Genomic DNA, 17,842 nt, shown 5'->3' with positions numbered 1-17,842 from the left:
GAAACCTTTCACTGTGACATTTCAAAAGAAGACATGAGTTGACCCATTTTAATATGATTTTTTAAAATTAAATACAGTGCAACTTGTGAAAAGTTCTCTAAACCAAACTTGAAACAAAACCAAAGCAAGGTTTTGCATAACATTTCAGCTGCATTTGTATAGAGAAAACAAATAACAAGGACTGCCCTTGCTACCTCCACACTCCAGCCACTGACAAGACTATAATACAGTACAGAGAAATGTCAGAAACCACCAGCAACATATGGTGGTGTCAAACAGAAGGGAGATACTCAAGATGCAAAAAGCAGCATGGAAAGCATGGCTAGAACATGGCAAGTGAAAGGAATTGTGAGAACAAAAAGAACAATTACAAAGAAACATGCAGGTTGCACACAAATGGCAACAACCCAGCACACATAAAATTCATTTGAAACTATTTATTTCAATTATACTCAAATTTGAAATATTTTCAGAGAAAACTCTAAAGTATATTAGAAGACTAAGCTGAATTAATAACAGTGCATCTTAAAGACATGCTTACCATTGTTATCCTGCCCTATCTCAATTAAAGAGGTGACTAAGATATCTAAAGCAAAAGTAAAACCCATGAAATTAATTAAAATTATTCATACTCTTCTCCTACCAACCTAATTTAAGGTGTTATACTGTATCTCCAAAATTTTAATTAAGGTAAATCAAAAGATCCAATTTTTCATGGTAATCCATTTAGAATACATGGAACACTTTCAAAAATACTTCACATTGCATAAGATTAGTACAAGTAGTATACTTAAAAACCTACTGGTGCCAACTACTTTTTCGAGATTAAGACAACAGATGATGCCAAAACATAGCTAATCAGAGTGCCAAGGTAAAAAACACTGTTCAGCAACACAGAGAAGTAACTGCTGTTGCTCTGAGAGATTCACATATTTTTACCAAAAGGTTCTCATCGGAATAACCTGAACAGGAGAATCAGTTCCTGCAAAAACTTCAATCTGACCCAGGAAGAAAGAGGGTACTCAGAAGGGCTCAACTGGGCTTCTTCACCTCCCACTTCTCTAAGCTGGTGCCATGCTTGAAAGTAGAGGCACAAAGACAGGTAATATTTGGAATACATAGGAAAAAAGGATCCTTGACCACAGTTATGACTTCTCTTTTCACATACAGGTTCCTCATAAACAAAATATTTTAGTGAGTGGGGAAAAGCTGAATATTTCAGGACAGTACTTAAAACAGACAAAATCACTGATGTTCCATCAGAGAACAATCTCATAAAAACAATTCTGGTAGTAAGAGTAATTTAAAAGGTGCCTGCTTCTCTCCATCTACTTATTTTCTGCTCCATTCCATATGCCTCATGTCGGTTATGTCAACGTGACTGCTTGGGATGATGCTGTAAACTGAATCATTGAAGTGAACTGGATGAAGGAGGGAGGGAGGAAACAGCTGTTTTTTCTTAACCCTGATCATGAAATGTTTTATTTAAAAGGAAGCTGCATAGTGAATAGTAAATTGTAGGTATCATAAATACAACATTTCATTCCAAACAACATGTATCATTGCTATTCAAACACTCTTCCAGACAATTTATTTTTTGTTGAAGACTTCCAAGGGGCTCTGAGGTTCTGACATGGTAAATAATTTCCAACTGCCACACCAGAGGAATCAGAGAAGGCTCAGAGGACAACGGGTGGCAGTTTCTTCAGGTGAGAATACTGACTGAGGCACAGAGGGGCAAGAAGCATATTCCAGCTGGCAGGCTTTTCACCACTGATAACCACATGTTTACTCAAAACAACATGGGAAGCTTCCACAGCAGCACCTGAAAACTGCCCTCCACTCCTTGGCTGATTCCAGGTACCATTCCATGAAATACAGGGGCACCACTGCTGCCATAAAGGTTGTCATCTGGTGATTGTCCCCAGATCATGTTATGGCATCTATCCTTCCAAGCATGATCATTCAGTGGCTGCCATCATCTCTCCATTAAGGAGCTCAGATTTGTGAGGCACACAGGGAGAGCTCTGAAGAAACAAGTAGCTCTCTAAACCCATCCTCATATACTACCAGAAAGAAGATATCCTTCTTGCTTTAGTTATTTGGGAGAATGGAGAAAAGAAAAAAAAAGTTCTTTGTTTTAAAGTAGATTTTTAAATATTTTTCCTAAGTAAATTTTAAACAAAGCTGTGTAATTACCAGTTTAAGTATTTTTTTTAATTAATATAAACTGAAAAAAAGTGAAAACTTCACAGAGAAAAATAATTTGTTCCCGTCTTGATTTGTGTTTCCAAAAAAACTTGATGCAAATTTGGAATTTAAGAAAAAATCCTCCTTTTATGTTATTTTCATGAAAAATATTATATGAAGGGCAAAAATATTCTTCAGTTTAGCTAGCCTATTTATTTTGCAAAGACATCAAAAACCATCCACAAACAACAATTAAAAAAAAACTTGTTGCAGAGACTAGAACTTCTAAATGTAAAATTAGCATAAATAAAAACAGTTTCTAACAGTAGTTATATCCAGACACTATGTTTTCATGAAACTAGGTAACATTTTCCACCAATTAAACTATTAAAATAAAAAAATCAAGAAAGAAGTACATAATTCTACTTTTCCTGGATTTCATGTAAATCACCTGTTTTCCTCTATAAACAGAGGTAACAGAATTTAAAATTATCCTATTTACATCTATCCCAAATGAAAAGCTGAAGTGTTTACAGGATCTACTTGCCTACAGGAGCTACAATTTTGGAGTGTGTGCTTGGGCAGCTCTGTAACAGTAGCACCCTCTGCTGCTCTTTTAGTTCTAAAACATATAATTGTACACTCAGCCAAGTAGAAAATAAAATGTGTTGAACATGTTGTTTCTTGAAAATGAAATTATTAACTAATGCTGCGTGCAGTTTACAAGAAAATGTTTTGTTATTATTTGTATATTTTCAATTTTATACTACTTGAGCATTCTGGAATATCTTGTTTCTGTGATAACATCAAACAAAAACATACTAGATGAAAATTCAAAAATATGTTGTATTTCACTAATTAAAATTCTCCTTTACACAGCTTGCTTAGACTGGGGGCAAATAGTAGAGAGGTTTATATTTTGGCCCCAATCATTTCACTTGATTTAAATGTTTACATAATCTGCAATGGTTGCTTCCAGGATAGAGTCATATAAACATTTCAGTTATAACTGCTTTCTCCCACTTGGAAAGGCAAGGGAAGGAGACACCCTCAAAAGCTCATCCTCACAGAATTTTCCTCAGTTTTTGGAGGATTTCTTCTGCCAGGATGAGCGTGGCATGTGGTTCCGGGGGACAGCTGATGCTATCCCACAGTGCCACCACCAAACCTTCTGCCTGGGATGCATCAGTTCTTTTAAAGGATTATCTCAGGACTAGAGATAGGACATCTCTTTTTAACAGATGGCATATTGTTGTCTAAAATGAACAGACTGATTCTTTCCTTCATTTCAGTCCTCTTTTCCCTACCTCCTGTTTATGCATAGAATTAAAGCTGAATGAAATGCATTTAGCACTGCATCCTGTCTGTGTGGAGAATTCATTTGGAGTTGTCTTGTGGAAACCACTCTCCCACAAAGGATGAGAGAGAAAAAAATTTCCACATTTTTCTAAAAAAGTGAAAACCCATTGCAACTTGTAATGTGAATTTTCATTCACAGTGGCAATCCTACAGTGCAAATGCATCTTCAGAAATCTTTTAGAAAAAGACAGAATACAAGTGTAGGTGTACAAATACAAAGTTTGAATGAGCCATTGTGCAGAGGCAATTTTCAGAGTTAACAACTGGGACCCTGCAATACACCACTGACCGGTTACTGCAGTTGCCTCCCCCCACTTTTATCTGGAAGTCTTTCTGGTGTAAAGCAGCACTTTTGGAAGCAGTCACAAGTATTCCTCAAAAGCTGCTTATTGATATTTTATATAATGCTGCCAGCTAGTGGCACATCTTGTACTGAGTTGATACCTACTGGGAATATAGACAGTGGCATTAACTGGAGTCTGCTCTACCACTTTTCTTCTGATGGTATATGGTGATGTAGCTGTCAAAGACCATTAGCACAGAGAACAACATGGGAAACAGAAAGACCATAGAAACACTCCATGAAAGAGCTTGTTTTAACAGAAAGTACTTACTAGAAGAAAGAAAAAAACTTCCCAAAACCATATTATTTGAAACAAATTATTACGTTTTAAAACAAAATTAAGTTTTTACAAAAGTTGATTTGTTTAATACAAAATTATTTCGTAAACTTCTAGGAAAAGCTTTAATCTTGCTGATAAGTATTCAGTATGGCAATCAAAACAAACACATGGAACCCTAAAACACTTCCCTGTTTTCTGGTTACTCAGTCCAAGTCATTTAAGTGAAGCTTAGTGGCCAATAAATAAATGCAGGCCATGCAGTGTGTCCCAAAAGAACACTGAAGTCTGTAATTATTCAGCGCATCCCCCTCATGGAGCACACTGCTGTGATAACACATTCAGTTCTGGCTAGCTCCATTAGCATTGGATATTAGGAGAAATAATCTGATACTGTCAAAGACCATTTCAGAAATATCTGGGAGTTTCTTAGAGTACACTATGGTTTGATAAAAAGTTCTTGTAGAACACTGCAGAAATTATAAGAAACAGTCAACCTAATTTTAGAAGGACAACAGTAGTTATCTCTGGGGGCAACATAACACCTCATCATTTCCACAGTGGGTTAACACAGAGTCAAGAAATACATAGGAAAAGATCAAAGAAAGAGCCAATTTGAATAAAGGAATAATGGGAGTGCACAGAAATTCCGTCAGGTATGACGCAAATACAGCAGCTCAGTAAACACATGGTCAGGGGAACTTTACTATGATGGTGTGACAGACACATAGTTACTCTAGTTTGGATACTGAGAACATTTATTCAATACAGGTGGTGGCAAAAAAGTGTGATTATTACACTCCAAGCCAGTACTGCATGCTGCCAGAAGATAACAATTTTATAGTTACACTAATAGAGTGTAATCTAGAGCGCATAGTAAAACAAGCATAAATCAGTAATATGTAGATCAATACAGACACTTACAGAGACATTTCAAAATGGGAAACAGTGAATCTGGAAATGACTTGGCAAACACTATATATAATAGCACAGCATGAACCCTCAAAGCAATTCTGAATCCAAAAGGACAAATGTGAATTTTTGTACAAAAAGAGAAACAGTGAGAACTACAAATGTCACATTTCTTCTGTGTTAGCACTGGTGGAGTGCCTATTAGAGTATGTCTTGTCCTACCATCTGCAATCAATAAAAAAGTAGCTGAAACACTGGAAGAAGTTAAGAGCTGACAGTACATGCATCAATAGGAAAACATATGAAAAATTTAGCAGAGTCAATTCTTTGTGTAAATGCTCTCTGTGTAAATTGAGCACAAACTCAGTACCACACAAAGAGCAAGAAATCATGTTACCACATTACATTGTCCTGATTCATTACCTGAAACAGTTTTAGACACACACACAAAGTATTTTCTCTGTTGTTCAAAATAAATGCTTAAGTTGTTATAAAATGACCTAATGTATATTGAAACATAGCTTTGAAATACTAAGACTCGAATTTTGAGATAAAGCACATATATAGCAAAACAGTTTCTGTATCATTGGTTTGATAAGGAGGGGGAAATATCTTGAATATCTGGCAAACTTCACCAACTTTATTCTATCAGTTTCCTTGTTTGAAAGCAAACCAACCAACCTGAAAGATAAGGCAGAATAACCAAACAACAATTATGTGTGTATGTCTGAATGTTAATTATATAATAGCAATTACTCATCACTTCAAAAATGTTTCAGTGTGTTTGCTCAGCTTTGTTTCTACGGACTACCACAATTTGATAATTCAAGCCCATTAATAGCATAGATAATTTTATTAATAAGTACACTGAAGCAGAGCCTTACTGGGTCAGACATTGATGGCCCACTTAGAGCTCATCTTGCCTCAGGTTAATGCAGCCACTTAGACAAAAGTGAAAGATCAGGACAAACATATCGTCCTACTGCCCCATTAACTCTCCTAACACCCAGCACTTCCTAAGCCATAAGTGATGTCTGTATATTTTAACAGTAAATCTTCCTTGTGCAAATTTTTTCCCCCTTGCTTTTTGAATTTATTTCATGTTTGAGGATTCAAAACATTCTGTAGGGAGGAATTTCACAACTTGACTGAGTGCTTTCTTTTGTGTTTCTCTGATTCAAGTTTGTGCTCTCCAAGCTACAAGTACCCCTGATTGCTTTCCATGTCCCTACACTGCTGTTCCTCACACAGTCACAGCTGGCCTCTGGCCAACACAAATCAATGGGCTAAACTAATGTTTTATCCAGTACAGTCCAGTTGCTCTAATGTTCCCACCATAGCCACAACCAAAAATAACCTGTACTGAGAGAACTTAAGGGTGTATCCAACACAAACAACTGTGCTACATAAACTGTGCTCCTGCTATGGTAACTCTGACCACAGTGAAGGAGCTTCCCAGCTAAATGAAGTGGCTACTGAGGGCTCATACAGAAATGTTTTATATTGCTACAGTTAGACTTTGATCACCATAGTACTGTACTTAAATAAACAGTGACTTACAGACATTCCCCGTGTTGTCAAAACTTGTAAGAACATCTTTAACATTTAAGAGGCCATTGTGAAACCTGGAAGAAAACAAATAGTGACTTTACTGACACATAAACCATAAAAATTAACTCCATCTTCAAAAAAGAGATTTATTGTATGCATTCACTTCTCACCACCCCATTTCACAATGAAGCAGCAAACAGGTACTGCTGTAGCCACCAGGGGGAAAACAAGGGGACAATCACCAGTCTTCAAAGTTCCAGCACTGAAATCCATGAATCAGGATCGATGTGTTTCTCAGAAACTACTATCAGAAGGAAAACATTTCCAAGGAGCATCAATTTTTATTTAGTTGTGGAAATCACACAGAGGAAAGGAAGAGCTTTGGTAAAGCAATTTCTTTGAAAGGGAAAATCCAAAAAGTATTTTTGAACAGCAGCTGTATGCACATTCTTATTTTCTCCCACAAAATCAAGAACACTTAATTAAATTAATGCTGATGATTAAACAGATTAATGTGTTCGGTGAACTGCTTTTTCCTTGGTTTTACATTTGCATAACCCATGTGAAACAAACATCCAAAAGTGAGGATAATAAATTAATTACTAAATTTCACACACCAAGTGCAAATTTTAGAATGTGAGGAGCAAAGCACTGACAGCAGCAGAAAGAAAAAGCACCAAAAGTGAATAAAAACATACCTAAGATTTGCCTTTAAATGTGCAGTGACATACACATAAAAAAGCATTTAATCTTGTTTAAATTATTCCAAACTAATCTAAGCCCAAAATGAACAAAGTCTTAGTCTTTAAGTTTACAACAATCAGATCACACAGCTGTTTCAAAAATGCATTAAAGAAAATCTGGAAGGAATTCATCAAGGCAGCAAAATATGAAAATATAGAGTTTTAATAATGTTTCAAATATAGCTTCTAAGGTTGTTTGGGAACACACTAATGTGAAACACTTAAAAAATGCAATAAATCCAAGAATTCTAGCACCCACAAAATTAGTTCTCGTTCTCTCAGCTGTTCTTTACTGAAGAAAGATTGCTGCAAGAATGGAAAAAAAAAACCAAAACAACAATCATTCTGCAAACATGAGATTGCCTATTTAATTTATTGTGAAAACCCTACTATTTATAGCTTCTTACCCATAAGCATTAAATTTAAAAAATTAACAAGTAAAATTTTAAGAAACATCAAACAGCAACTAGAATATTTTTTTTAAATGAAAATCAAATTAAATTGAACTGAGCTCATCAGCAGGGACAAAAATATGAGAGCTACTAAAAAGATTCAACTGGACATTAATGCTCTTCTCCCAGATACATAAAAACAAACCAAAATTACATGCCTTTTCTGCAGAGGAAATCTACAAGAATGGTGATGGATTATGTGGATTTTTAATGTATTTCTTTTTTGTAAGTTTGTTTTCCATTAAATTGGACAACTAATGCAACAGAGCTGCTGCAAGGGAAGTGACAAGAAAGGAGATAGGATGGGTAGTTCTGCCAGCCACAGAGCTGCCCTTTAAACTCTCCTCTGCTGACTCCTCAGAACCCTACCAACTCTGTAACTCTGCACATGTCCAGGGCTCTCACACAACCGTGAATGTCTCATCTCTAAATGAATGCAAATGGAGGGTGAGAGATGCTGTGGAAGAAATATTTTAATCTCTGTTGGCATGCAGGATAATCTTGGGATAACATCTTTTGGTTTCTTTCCCCCCCCCCCCCCCCCCAATATCTTTATGCACATAAATCATATCTAAAGAAGATTTATCATGTAACTCTCCAAGTGTAGCAAACAAATGTAAGAATAAAAATTTAGTAGTCTAGTACCAATAGTTCAACAGAATGAAGAAAAAAAAACAGAAGTCAAATGTCCTGGTCTAGAAAAGAATACAATTTATATACTTCAGGGTCAAAAGGTGCACAAAAAGAAGAAATTATAAAACCACAGAACTAACCAAAACTGCTTAAAATTTGTAGAACCCAAAGACTGAGGAATTGAGCATAATCTCTTACTGCAGACAAGTCCTAGGACTGAGGAAAGCAACATGCCAGCAACTGATCTAGTTGTGAAAGGGAGAGCTCAGGAAGACACACTTCCAAACAGCAACAGCCATGTTTTTCCATTTGGAGATCTGTACTAGTGGAGCCTGCAGACAAACTCTGCACCAGCCATTCCCCAACTTTTTTCCACCACAGGCCTTACTCACAGACTAAAAGTTACATGCACCTGTGAAGTTACAGGAACATGCACAGGTGTTCTCTAACCTAAAATTCTGCCATAAACAGTGTGCTACTCATTCCTGCACCTAAAAAACAGAGCTGGTAGTTTGGGATCCTCTGCTCTGCACATACATCCTCAACAGTTCTGTAACTGCTGCTGCTTCACTGTCCCATCCCATCAGCTGCTCATCACCAAACCCAGAGAAAACTGCCAGGATACAGCACATCTGGTATCCATGAGTGCCTGCTACCATCACAGCTTTCCACAGGGCAGCTGACAAACACAGAGATCTTAAGTGTCATGTGAACTGAATTATCAAAGTCAAGGGAAGGAATCACAGAAGCTCGGGACTAAACCCCAACCCTTAAATTCCCATAAATTTCCACAGTATTCAGTGCTTTAGAACATGTCATGGATGTCACACAGTTCAAAGAAGTTCAAAGCTCTGATTGCTGAGATCAACAAAGTACTTCAAAAAAAGCACAGGAAAGCATTATGGGAAAAGTGAATTTCAGGCTGGCATGGTTAATCTGATTCACAGTGTTCTTATAAGAAGTCTCCAAGGTACAATAGGCAGAAATTTCTATGGCTGAGGCAGTGAGTAATAGAAGACAAATCTATGAACAATAAGCCAATTCAACTCTGTTTCTCCTGATACAAAGCAAAGCAGAATTCCTTACTCTGGACTACAAATAAATCAACTTTGGATGAAGTCAGAGAGAGTGAGTAAATATATTAATGTTCCTTCCTCTCCAATTCAGGCAGCACAAGTGGCAGACTTTTATATGTATATAAAAATATCTATGGATATTACAAATAAAATCCTTCAGTAGGTCACTATTAAGATATGCTTTTCATCAACCAGAATGAAACAAAAGTTAAGTTCCTTCTCTTCTTTTATATTATTTTTTAACTGAGTGATGAAAAATAACACAAGTAAGTACGTGCCCATATTCACTTCTAAAGCATATAAAGCCTAAGATAGAATACATTTCCACATAATATTGAAAAGCGAATAAAACAAACACAACACATCACCACACATGATTAACCTACATACAAATGAAAAGTATTTTTGTGAAAAATGGAAGATGGGATAATGGTAAAAAGTTACTGTTAAGGGTACTTCACAAAAAGGCTTGGTGAATATCACCATCAATTGTCACTGTGGCCTACTAAGAACCTCAGAGTTGTCTGCAAACTGCTATCTGATCAGATGCTCTTTCTGGGCCAGAGCGTAAGGAAAAAGTCAGCTCTTCTTTCACTCCAGTTCTAGACCACAGCTTAACATGGCAAGAACCTGAAACAAAGTTTCTTTGACTACAATTATTTTTTACAAATACAGGTATCTTGGGCAATATGATGCAACAGTCATAGCCTGATTAGTGAATAAAAGAAGCATGTTGACAAATCACTTTTCATCTCTTTTCTCCATTTCCAGCTCCTGGGGCCAATCCTTTATGCTGCTAAATTTGCATGTTAACTCTTAGCATGCAATAAATGGAAGAAAGCAAGTTTGTCATATCCACATAAACTGCCTGTAATAAGTAGGCAGCATTCCATGAAATTCATATCCCTCCACTTTTAAAATCTCTATCCTTAAAATAAAAAGCCATTAATAAAACAAAATGGTTTTAGCAGAAATATCCAGGAGGAGCAGTCAGTGGAATTCAGTCCTACCATCTTCTAACAGACTGCTTGCCACAGACAAGTGGTGTCTCTGCATGCCCCTCATTTCTAAACCACATGTCTAGAATCATCTAATGGTTTCTATCATACTTTTATGATATATTTTATGAGCTTCATTCATATTCAGAATAAAGGCATGACATCTTGCAAAGTACACTTAACACCTTTTACAAAGATTTAACTCTTCCTGTAACCTGCTGACATTGTTCTTTTCAGTTCTGCACTTTAGCATTTGAAACAGCAAATGACTGATCAATGGAAAATATTTTACCCTAGAAATAACTTATTTCTACACTGTTTTCTTAAAATGAGCCTACAATTTAAAAGCAAATCCATATCCTGAAATAGAAAATTTGAAGATATTGATTGCTTCTTTTTTAGTTCCAATAAAAGAACAATTTTCCTGTCTAAAAAGCAGGCTCCATCTCCACAGTGAGACACTGCATCTTTATGGTCTATAATCACTTCATTGCTAAAACTATTAATATAAAATTCAAATTTAAAAGCACATTCCTGGTGAAGAATACAAGGATTTAGAAATGCCATATTAAATGAATATTTTTAATTAGTTCTATTTACTTACTATATATCTTGCTATCACTAAGAAAACACATAATTGGCACATGCACAATTTTTTAACAGCAAAGTGAAATACTGCCACAGTTAAGGAGAACTTGAAAAAAGCTAACAAACACACCTGAAAGTTCTGTGAGTAAAAACTCAGGGGAGATGTGAAGACTGGTGCTGTCTATGTTGGGCTGGAGTGCTTGGAGGTCCCCCTGGGGAGGAGCCAACTGAGAGCTGATGGGTCAGGATTAAAGGGAGGACAGGGACTGGTGATGACATCATAGGGGGGATTCACTACAGGGACACCAAGCAGATGAAACCCTCTAGAGACAGGGACAGGAGCAGCCTCACATTAACAAGGCCTGGGGTCCTTCATGGGGACTTTGAACCACACCTGGACAACATGCCAGGGCATAAAAAATCCAGGAGGTTCCTGAAATGCTTCTTTTTTTCAAGAGGAACTGACAAAGAGAAGTGCTATGTTCTTTCCAACGAGGACAGGCTGATGGGAAATGTGAATCTCCAAGGAAGACTTGGAAGTCAGGACCATAAAATGGTGGAGTTTAAGATCCTTAGGGCAGTGAGAAAGGTACTCTGGACTTCTGGAGAGTAGACTTTGGCCTCTTTAGTGATCTCTTTGGTAGAATACCGTAGGATAAAGACCTGGAGAGGAGCCCAAGAGAGCTGTCTAATATCCAAGGATTGCCTCTCGAAAGATGCATCCTGACCAAGAGCAAGTCAGACAAGAAAAGAGGCCTATGTGGATGAACAAGAGCTCCTGGACAAATTTAAACACCAAAAAGAAACCTACAGACTGTGGAAGCAAAGTCAAGTAGCATGTGAGAAACAGACAGAAATTGTCTGAGCATCCAGGGTTCAGGTCAGGAAAGCTAAAGCTCAGCTAACATCAAGACAACGATGCAGTGTGTAGGAACATTGACTACAATGCAAATCCAGATGAGACTACACTAATCAAATTTGGTTTTGGATTCTAACACAAGAAATTTCCTTTTGACACACCTTTCGCTGCTAACATAGGCTCACACTCACCAGACACTCCTTTTGATACCCCAGAGCTACTGTGAAGCACCTTAGTGCCTAAACAAACATCAAGAGACCCCTTTCTACCATGTATTATGAATCTACATTTCATTAAGCACACTGGAGATCACTGTTTAACCAGAAGAGTTATGGGGATTTTTAAAATGAGTCAATGATGTTTCATTTCAAGGATCTAGTCAAAATGGCACAGAAATTCAGCTTAATTTTTTTAAGCTGAAAATTGCCTTATACTGGGACTTCTGACTTTCTGCTTTGGAAGATTCGTTATTAGGAATGATCAAAAAAAATATAAATTAGTGACAGAAAAACATGGGATAAGCTCCTCTTTCTGAGATGTGACTCCAGTCTAAATTTAGTTGGAGAAACAGTAAAGCCAACAAAATTCAGAAAAGCATACACATGACTGGTAGTTCCTACAAAAGCTTCTATTTGCCTGACAAACTGGTCCCAAGCCCCTCTAGAGCAGTAATTCCAGCTAGGTCATAGCATATCTGAATATACAATTTGATCAGTTTTGACAGCCCTTGAACTGATATAGCTTGACCTTTATACTCTTTGCCAAAAGCCACTAACAACCTTATGAACTTTCTGAAGTATTTAGTCTCGTCAAGATATTAGCTGACAACCCTTTTAACATTGAACACATGCAATAAGCTTTTCCAAGAAGATGTTAATGCATAAGGAAAACAAATGTAGATGAAAATTCCAAAGCACTTTGTCAAGATTTTAGAGGGGCAACTTTTTTTTTTCCTGACAAAAAGATATCAAAAGGCTTTCCTATTCAAACATGCTTTTCTGGATTCACCTGGCTGAAGTTATTGTTAATATTATGCTCTTGTTAACTTGCTAAAATTGCTTCTGAAGTTTAATATTATATAAATAATATTTTGCCGATGGACAGAGAAGAACCAAGGGAAGACAGGCAGACATAAGGAGGATCCTTAAGTTTCCAATACATGATCAGTTCTCAAAGATCCAGGAGCAACTACTCCAAGATTTCTTATCTTCTAGATATGCAAGTTTCAACAAGAAGAACTGTTGGCCTGTTATGTTAAACTGCTATGCGGATCCCCTAAATTACTGCTTCTGCAAAAACAGGGAAGAAACTTTATTTAACACTGACTCATGGTAAAGTCAATTTTGTTGCAGTCTATTTATACCTTGTTCTTGGCAAAAAACACAGTATTTTCTCCTTCCTTTCTTCACCTCCTGCAATATTCTGAAATAATAAGGATACTCTATGTATAATCACAGCTTTGGTGTGGAGAAGACGTTCTAATATACAAGTGTAAGACTAAGCAAGTTCTGATCATTATTCCTAAAATGATCAGTGATTACTATTTTTAGAGATCACTGAATATCTTTTGGAAAGAAACAAATGCAGGGGAAACATAAAATAAAATCCCCACCAGAAGACACTATCCATGTTCTCCTCCAATATTCATTTTTGGAAAGGTGGTGTGAGCCTGCTCCAGCACAGAAACTATACATTTCCACTGAACAAGATTAAAGAAATACAATAAAATAACTCCTAAATAAACATGCTTGTTCAAAGTCTATAGTTGAGTTGTGTCCTATTATCAATGAAACTACAACTAGGGAAACAACACCAAATAAAATGATGATGTAGAAAATGGTAGAACAGAAGCACACAAATGCCAGAGCAGGATCAGTCTGACATTCCCTTGGCTTCTGTACTGCCAGCACAGGTGAACCTTAGTTCATCTCCTACCTTAAAACTCCAGAACAAGTAGATCAAGTGACAGTGAGTGTTCCAAGCCATGACAGTGAACTACAGGAGTTCAGGCCTGCATTGTAAGGGACTGTAGCCTTGTTCAGCCCAAATTCTACCTAAACACCTTGTGTTTCCTATCCCCAGCGTGCCTTTGAAGACAGAGAAACAAGGAATAGGGACACTGCACAAAGGCACTATGTAGACTGTCAGTGTTTGAATTAGTCCACAGCATGCACTGTTGGTTTACAGGAAAAGTGAATACATGGAAAAACACTGCACCTACTTCTATTACAAACTACAGTTTTCCAGTGGAAAAGTTCACTTTTGAACCCTCTTAACATCACTGAGTGTAAGCTTGGAAAATAGAAAATTGGGACTTTATAAAGCTCTAAAGAATTTTGTTCTTGATTTTATATCCAGATGCAAATTCAGAATGATCTGCATATAGTGTTGCGGGGTTCTTTTGGTATGGTTTGGTTTTTTCTCATGGGTTCATTTTAAACCCTTGCAAAAATGTTGCAGTTTAATGATGGTCACTTCTTTGTGTTTGATCTTAATTTCTAAACTTGACTTTAAATTAAAATCCCAGGTGAACAAAAATGCACTTCTTGATTTGGGCTCTCCAGAACATCTTCCACTGTGCAGAGAATGCAAAATCCTCCACCTTCAGAGATCTAATTAGATGCTGCAGAGCAAGTATCAATTCAGGGATTTTTAAGTTACTGTAGCAAACCACCTGAGGCAAACCAAGTATGGTAGATACAAAACTGAACATAGAAAGAAAAACAAAAACAAAACCCCGCAAACACAGCAATGAATAAGATTTATAAACAAAGCTACTGAGAATTTACATTCCTTCAGAGTGTTTCTTTGGGGGGAAGTAAGTTTTCTGTGGTTTTATTTGTGTATGCATGGACTTTTTTAATTGTCAATTTCTTTAATACAAATGACCTGCCCTAATAAAACAAAGATTACTTCATTAAGTACATATTATTTGGTAGGAATTTGGCTTCCAAGTTATCACTGAATTTTAAAAGAAGCACTAAGAAGAAAACCGAATAAAATACAGATCATTGCCAAAAATCTTTTAAAACATTATTAATAACATCACATCATAAAAATTTTTATTAAGACCATAAATAACTGTGTTCAGCTTTTTTATATCTTATTTATAGCTGAAGAATGTAAAACCAGAAAGCTATAAAAATATAAAATACATGCTCATATCTGCATTCTGTTTCAGCTACAAGCATCATTATTTTCAGTCAAGCTCCGCCACTTCAGTGAAATGTACCAGAAAGAAGAGTCAGACAAGCTCCTTAATGTAACAGACAACTAAAAATAACATTTACCGGTTTATTTGCAAACTATGCCCTAGTTACACAAAACACTGGAAGAATGACTAACGAGTTTTATATTTGAGGTCCACTCAAGATCTTAGAAAGTACTTAGAACTTAAACTGTGGTTACCTTAAGGAGACACTGTACTCGGGATAAAAGATGCTTCTATACTGAACCCAGGTCCCAGTTTCCTCTTCTGTATTCTGGTCTTCTATTGAAAAGAGATTGAACGATGCAAACCTTCTTACAGATACTTGTTGGAGATGCACATCTTTCAAGTGCTTTTTCCTCAGAACCTTTGAAATGAAGAACAAATTAAACATTAACAATGAAATTTCCAAGAAAAGAACACACCCAGGCCTATTTAAGTGAAGAGGCAAGCCATAATGGCTATGCTATCAGCTAGTAGTTATGAACAACCAAGTATGTCAAGCCTGAACAAATACAGTAATATTGATGGCAGGGGTCAAGAGAATGAGTTATGAATTGTCTCAATATCTGTAAAGCAAATGTGCTGTGTTCAGAAGTACTCAAAGTTGCTTTTTTAACTCACACTCCAGCAAATGCATGCAAAAATTAGAGGGGCAAGCTGGGTTCTCCCTACCCTCTCATTTTACCAAGTTTCATAGCCCAATCAGTGCCTGCCAAAGCAATTTCTGTGCCACTCACTGTCCCTATAGAGGGAGGAAAAAAGTCAACAACAAAGGTACCTTTCACAGAATTTAAATGACAAACCCAAAACATCATCTTCAGGTGCCCAAGTGCTGTGTGTTCTCCTGACAGACTCCTTCCTAGCCTAGAAGTCTTCTGCTGCACACTTGCAGAGATGCTGCCAAAGTTGAGAAAATTGCTCCCTGTCCCAGGCCCCAGACTTTCAGATACCAGAACTGTATATTCCCCTACCAGGCCCCTATAAGGGGACTGACACATGAGCCAGACTTCAGGTGAGCCCCAAAGCAGTCTGAGAGCACCAAGTTCAGTGCTAAGAAACTGAAGAATTTAAGGCAATGACAGAGACAGAACGCCATTTGCATTTCTTAAATGATTAAAACATTTGTTCAGGAAAGTGAAAACGTGGGCTCTCTGTCCTGCCTAGTCTGCTGCACTCAACCATCTTCAAGGAGTGAGGTATCAACCCCTCTGTGCAGGAAAACCCAGCACTCAGCTGGTTTGAGCAGTACCATTGCTCAGAAGACAGTCAGCATTTCCCTGCCAGACAAAAAGACTTATTCCTTAGGGCAGTGATGTGGAAGGAGAGGTGCCCTGGATTTAACTTCTTTCTCCTAACATTGGAGAGAATACATAAATAAGTGGCATTGCATTTTTAAGATTAAGGTACATATGCAGTCCCCAGTGATGGATTAAAAAAAAAAAAAAAAAACCAGAGCAGAAAATAAACTCATCACTATAAATATATAAATTGATAGAGGTACAAGGAAGAGCTCCATTGATTAGGACAGCAGTGCAATTTACAAGTTTTTGACAACTAGAGATAAATCAAATGAGAAACAGCTCTCCAGAATTATGAAACTTGAAATAGAAGCTTTGCATACAGGATGTGTACCAAAAAAAAAAATAACAGGTCAGTGATTTTTTTGCTGTACTCAACTTATGTTGACATCCTTTAACTGAAAATGCACTTGCATTTAAAAGTCTTATGGGTTGGGGCCATGACCTATATTTGGAAGTACTACATATGTGAGCAGAACAATTGTATTTGTTGCACTGCTGGTTCCTAACAGCAGGTCTGAGGCACCAGGATCACTGCTTTTGGAGCTATTTTCATTGGCAGGTCTCAGCATATGAAAGGCACAGGCATTTTCCATGAAGTATTAAAAATGTCTGGGTGCTGTCCACACTACTTCTGTAACACGTGAGAAAAATACACACATGAAGGAAAACACAAAAATATCAAAGCAGGAGAACAAAAATAAAAGACCAGCAAAATGAAGACCTTCATGTAATAGCTGTGTGTGTGTGCCTGAAAACCAAATGGACTATCTTGACAATTAAAGAAAACCAGCAAGACCTAATTTTCAGAAAAGTGTCTTGTATGGGGACTTCTTTAAAGCAATAGCAAGCCATTACTAATGGGAAAGAAAAAAGTGGCAACAACACTTTTCTGTTTTCAGTTTCTGTTGTACGGGGACATCTTATAGCCACTCTGCAAAATTCATTCTCTGGGTCAGCAAAAAAATCTCATGAGCATTTGAATACCCAAAAGAACATTTCTCCCACAGACTCAAACAAAAATCAAGTGGTCTAAGATCTGAAAATTACAACAGCAAGTCAAATCTTTTAAAACCCTAAGTATAGTTGAGAAAACAGCACAAATTGAGAATATGCTACATTATTCGTATCTAACTCTGGTTTTTTTAACATATGGATCAAAGGGGATTTTTTCTCAAGTCTGTTCCTAAAAGGATCACAAAGGTTACAAAGATAAGTTGCTGCTATAGAATAATCCACTGATTATCCACTGATATTGTCACAAAAGGTGACAAACTTACCTTAACTCATCACCACCTGTCTCCTGTTCTACAAAGATTCCAGTAAAATATTACCACAGATCTCAATTGCAA

The 17,842-nt window shown here is 36.9% G+C and overlaps 1 protein-coding gene across 1 annotated transcript in view; it reads right to left on the bottom strand.

Moving 5' to 3' along the window:
- The window catches only part of CAMKMT (calmodulin-lysine N-methyltransferase), a 213,208-nt gene that overhangs the window by 191,748 nt on the left and 3,618 nt on the right, over window positions 1-17,842 (bottom strand). Inside the window, exons 2-3 of the mRNA XM_033053698.1 lie at window positions 15,390-15,556; window positions 6,642-6,706 (exon numbers count right to left, since the gene is read on the bottom strand). Of these exons, the coding sequence (XP_032909589.1) occupies window positions 6,642-6,706; window positions 15,390-15,556 (232 nt within the window). The remainder of the gene's footprint in view (window positions 1-6,641; window positions 6,707-15,389; window positions 15,557-17,842) is intronic.

This window comes from Catharus ustulatus, chromosome 3, assembly GCF_009819885.2.
Source record: "Catharus ustulatus isolate bCatUst1 chromosome 3, bCatUst1.pri.v2, whole genome shotgun sequence".
NCBI lineage: Eukaryota > Metazoa > Chordata > Aves > Passeriformes > Turdidae > Catharus > Catharus ustulatus.
The sequence above is the reverse complement of the archived record's forward strand: the minus strand, read 5'-3'. Positions and strand labels throughout refer to the sequence as shown.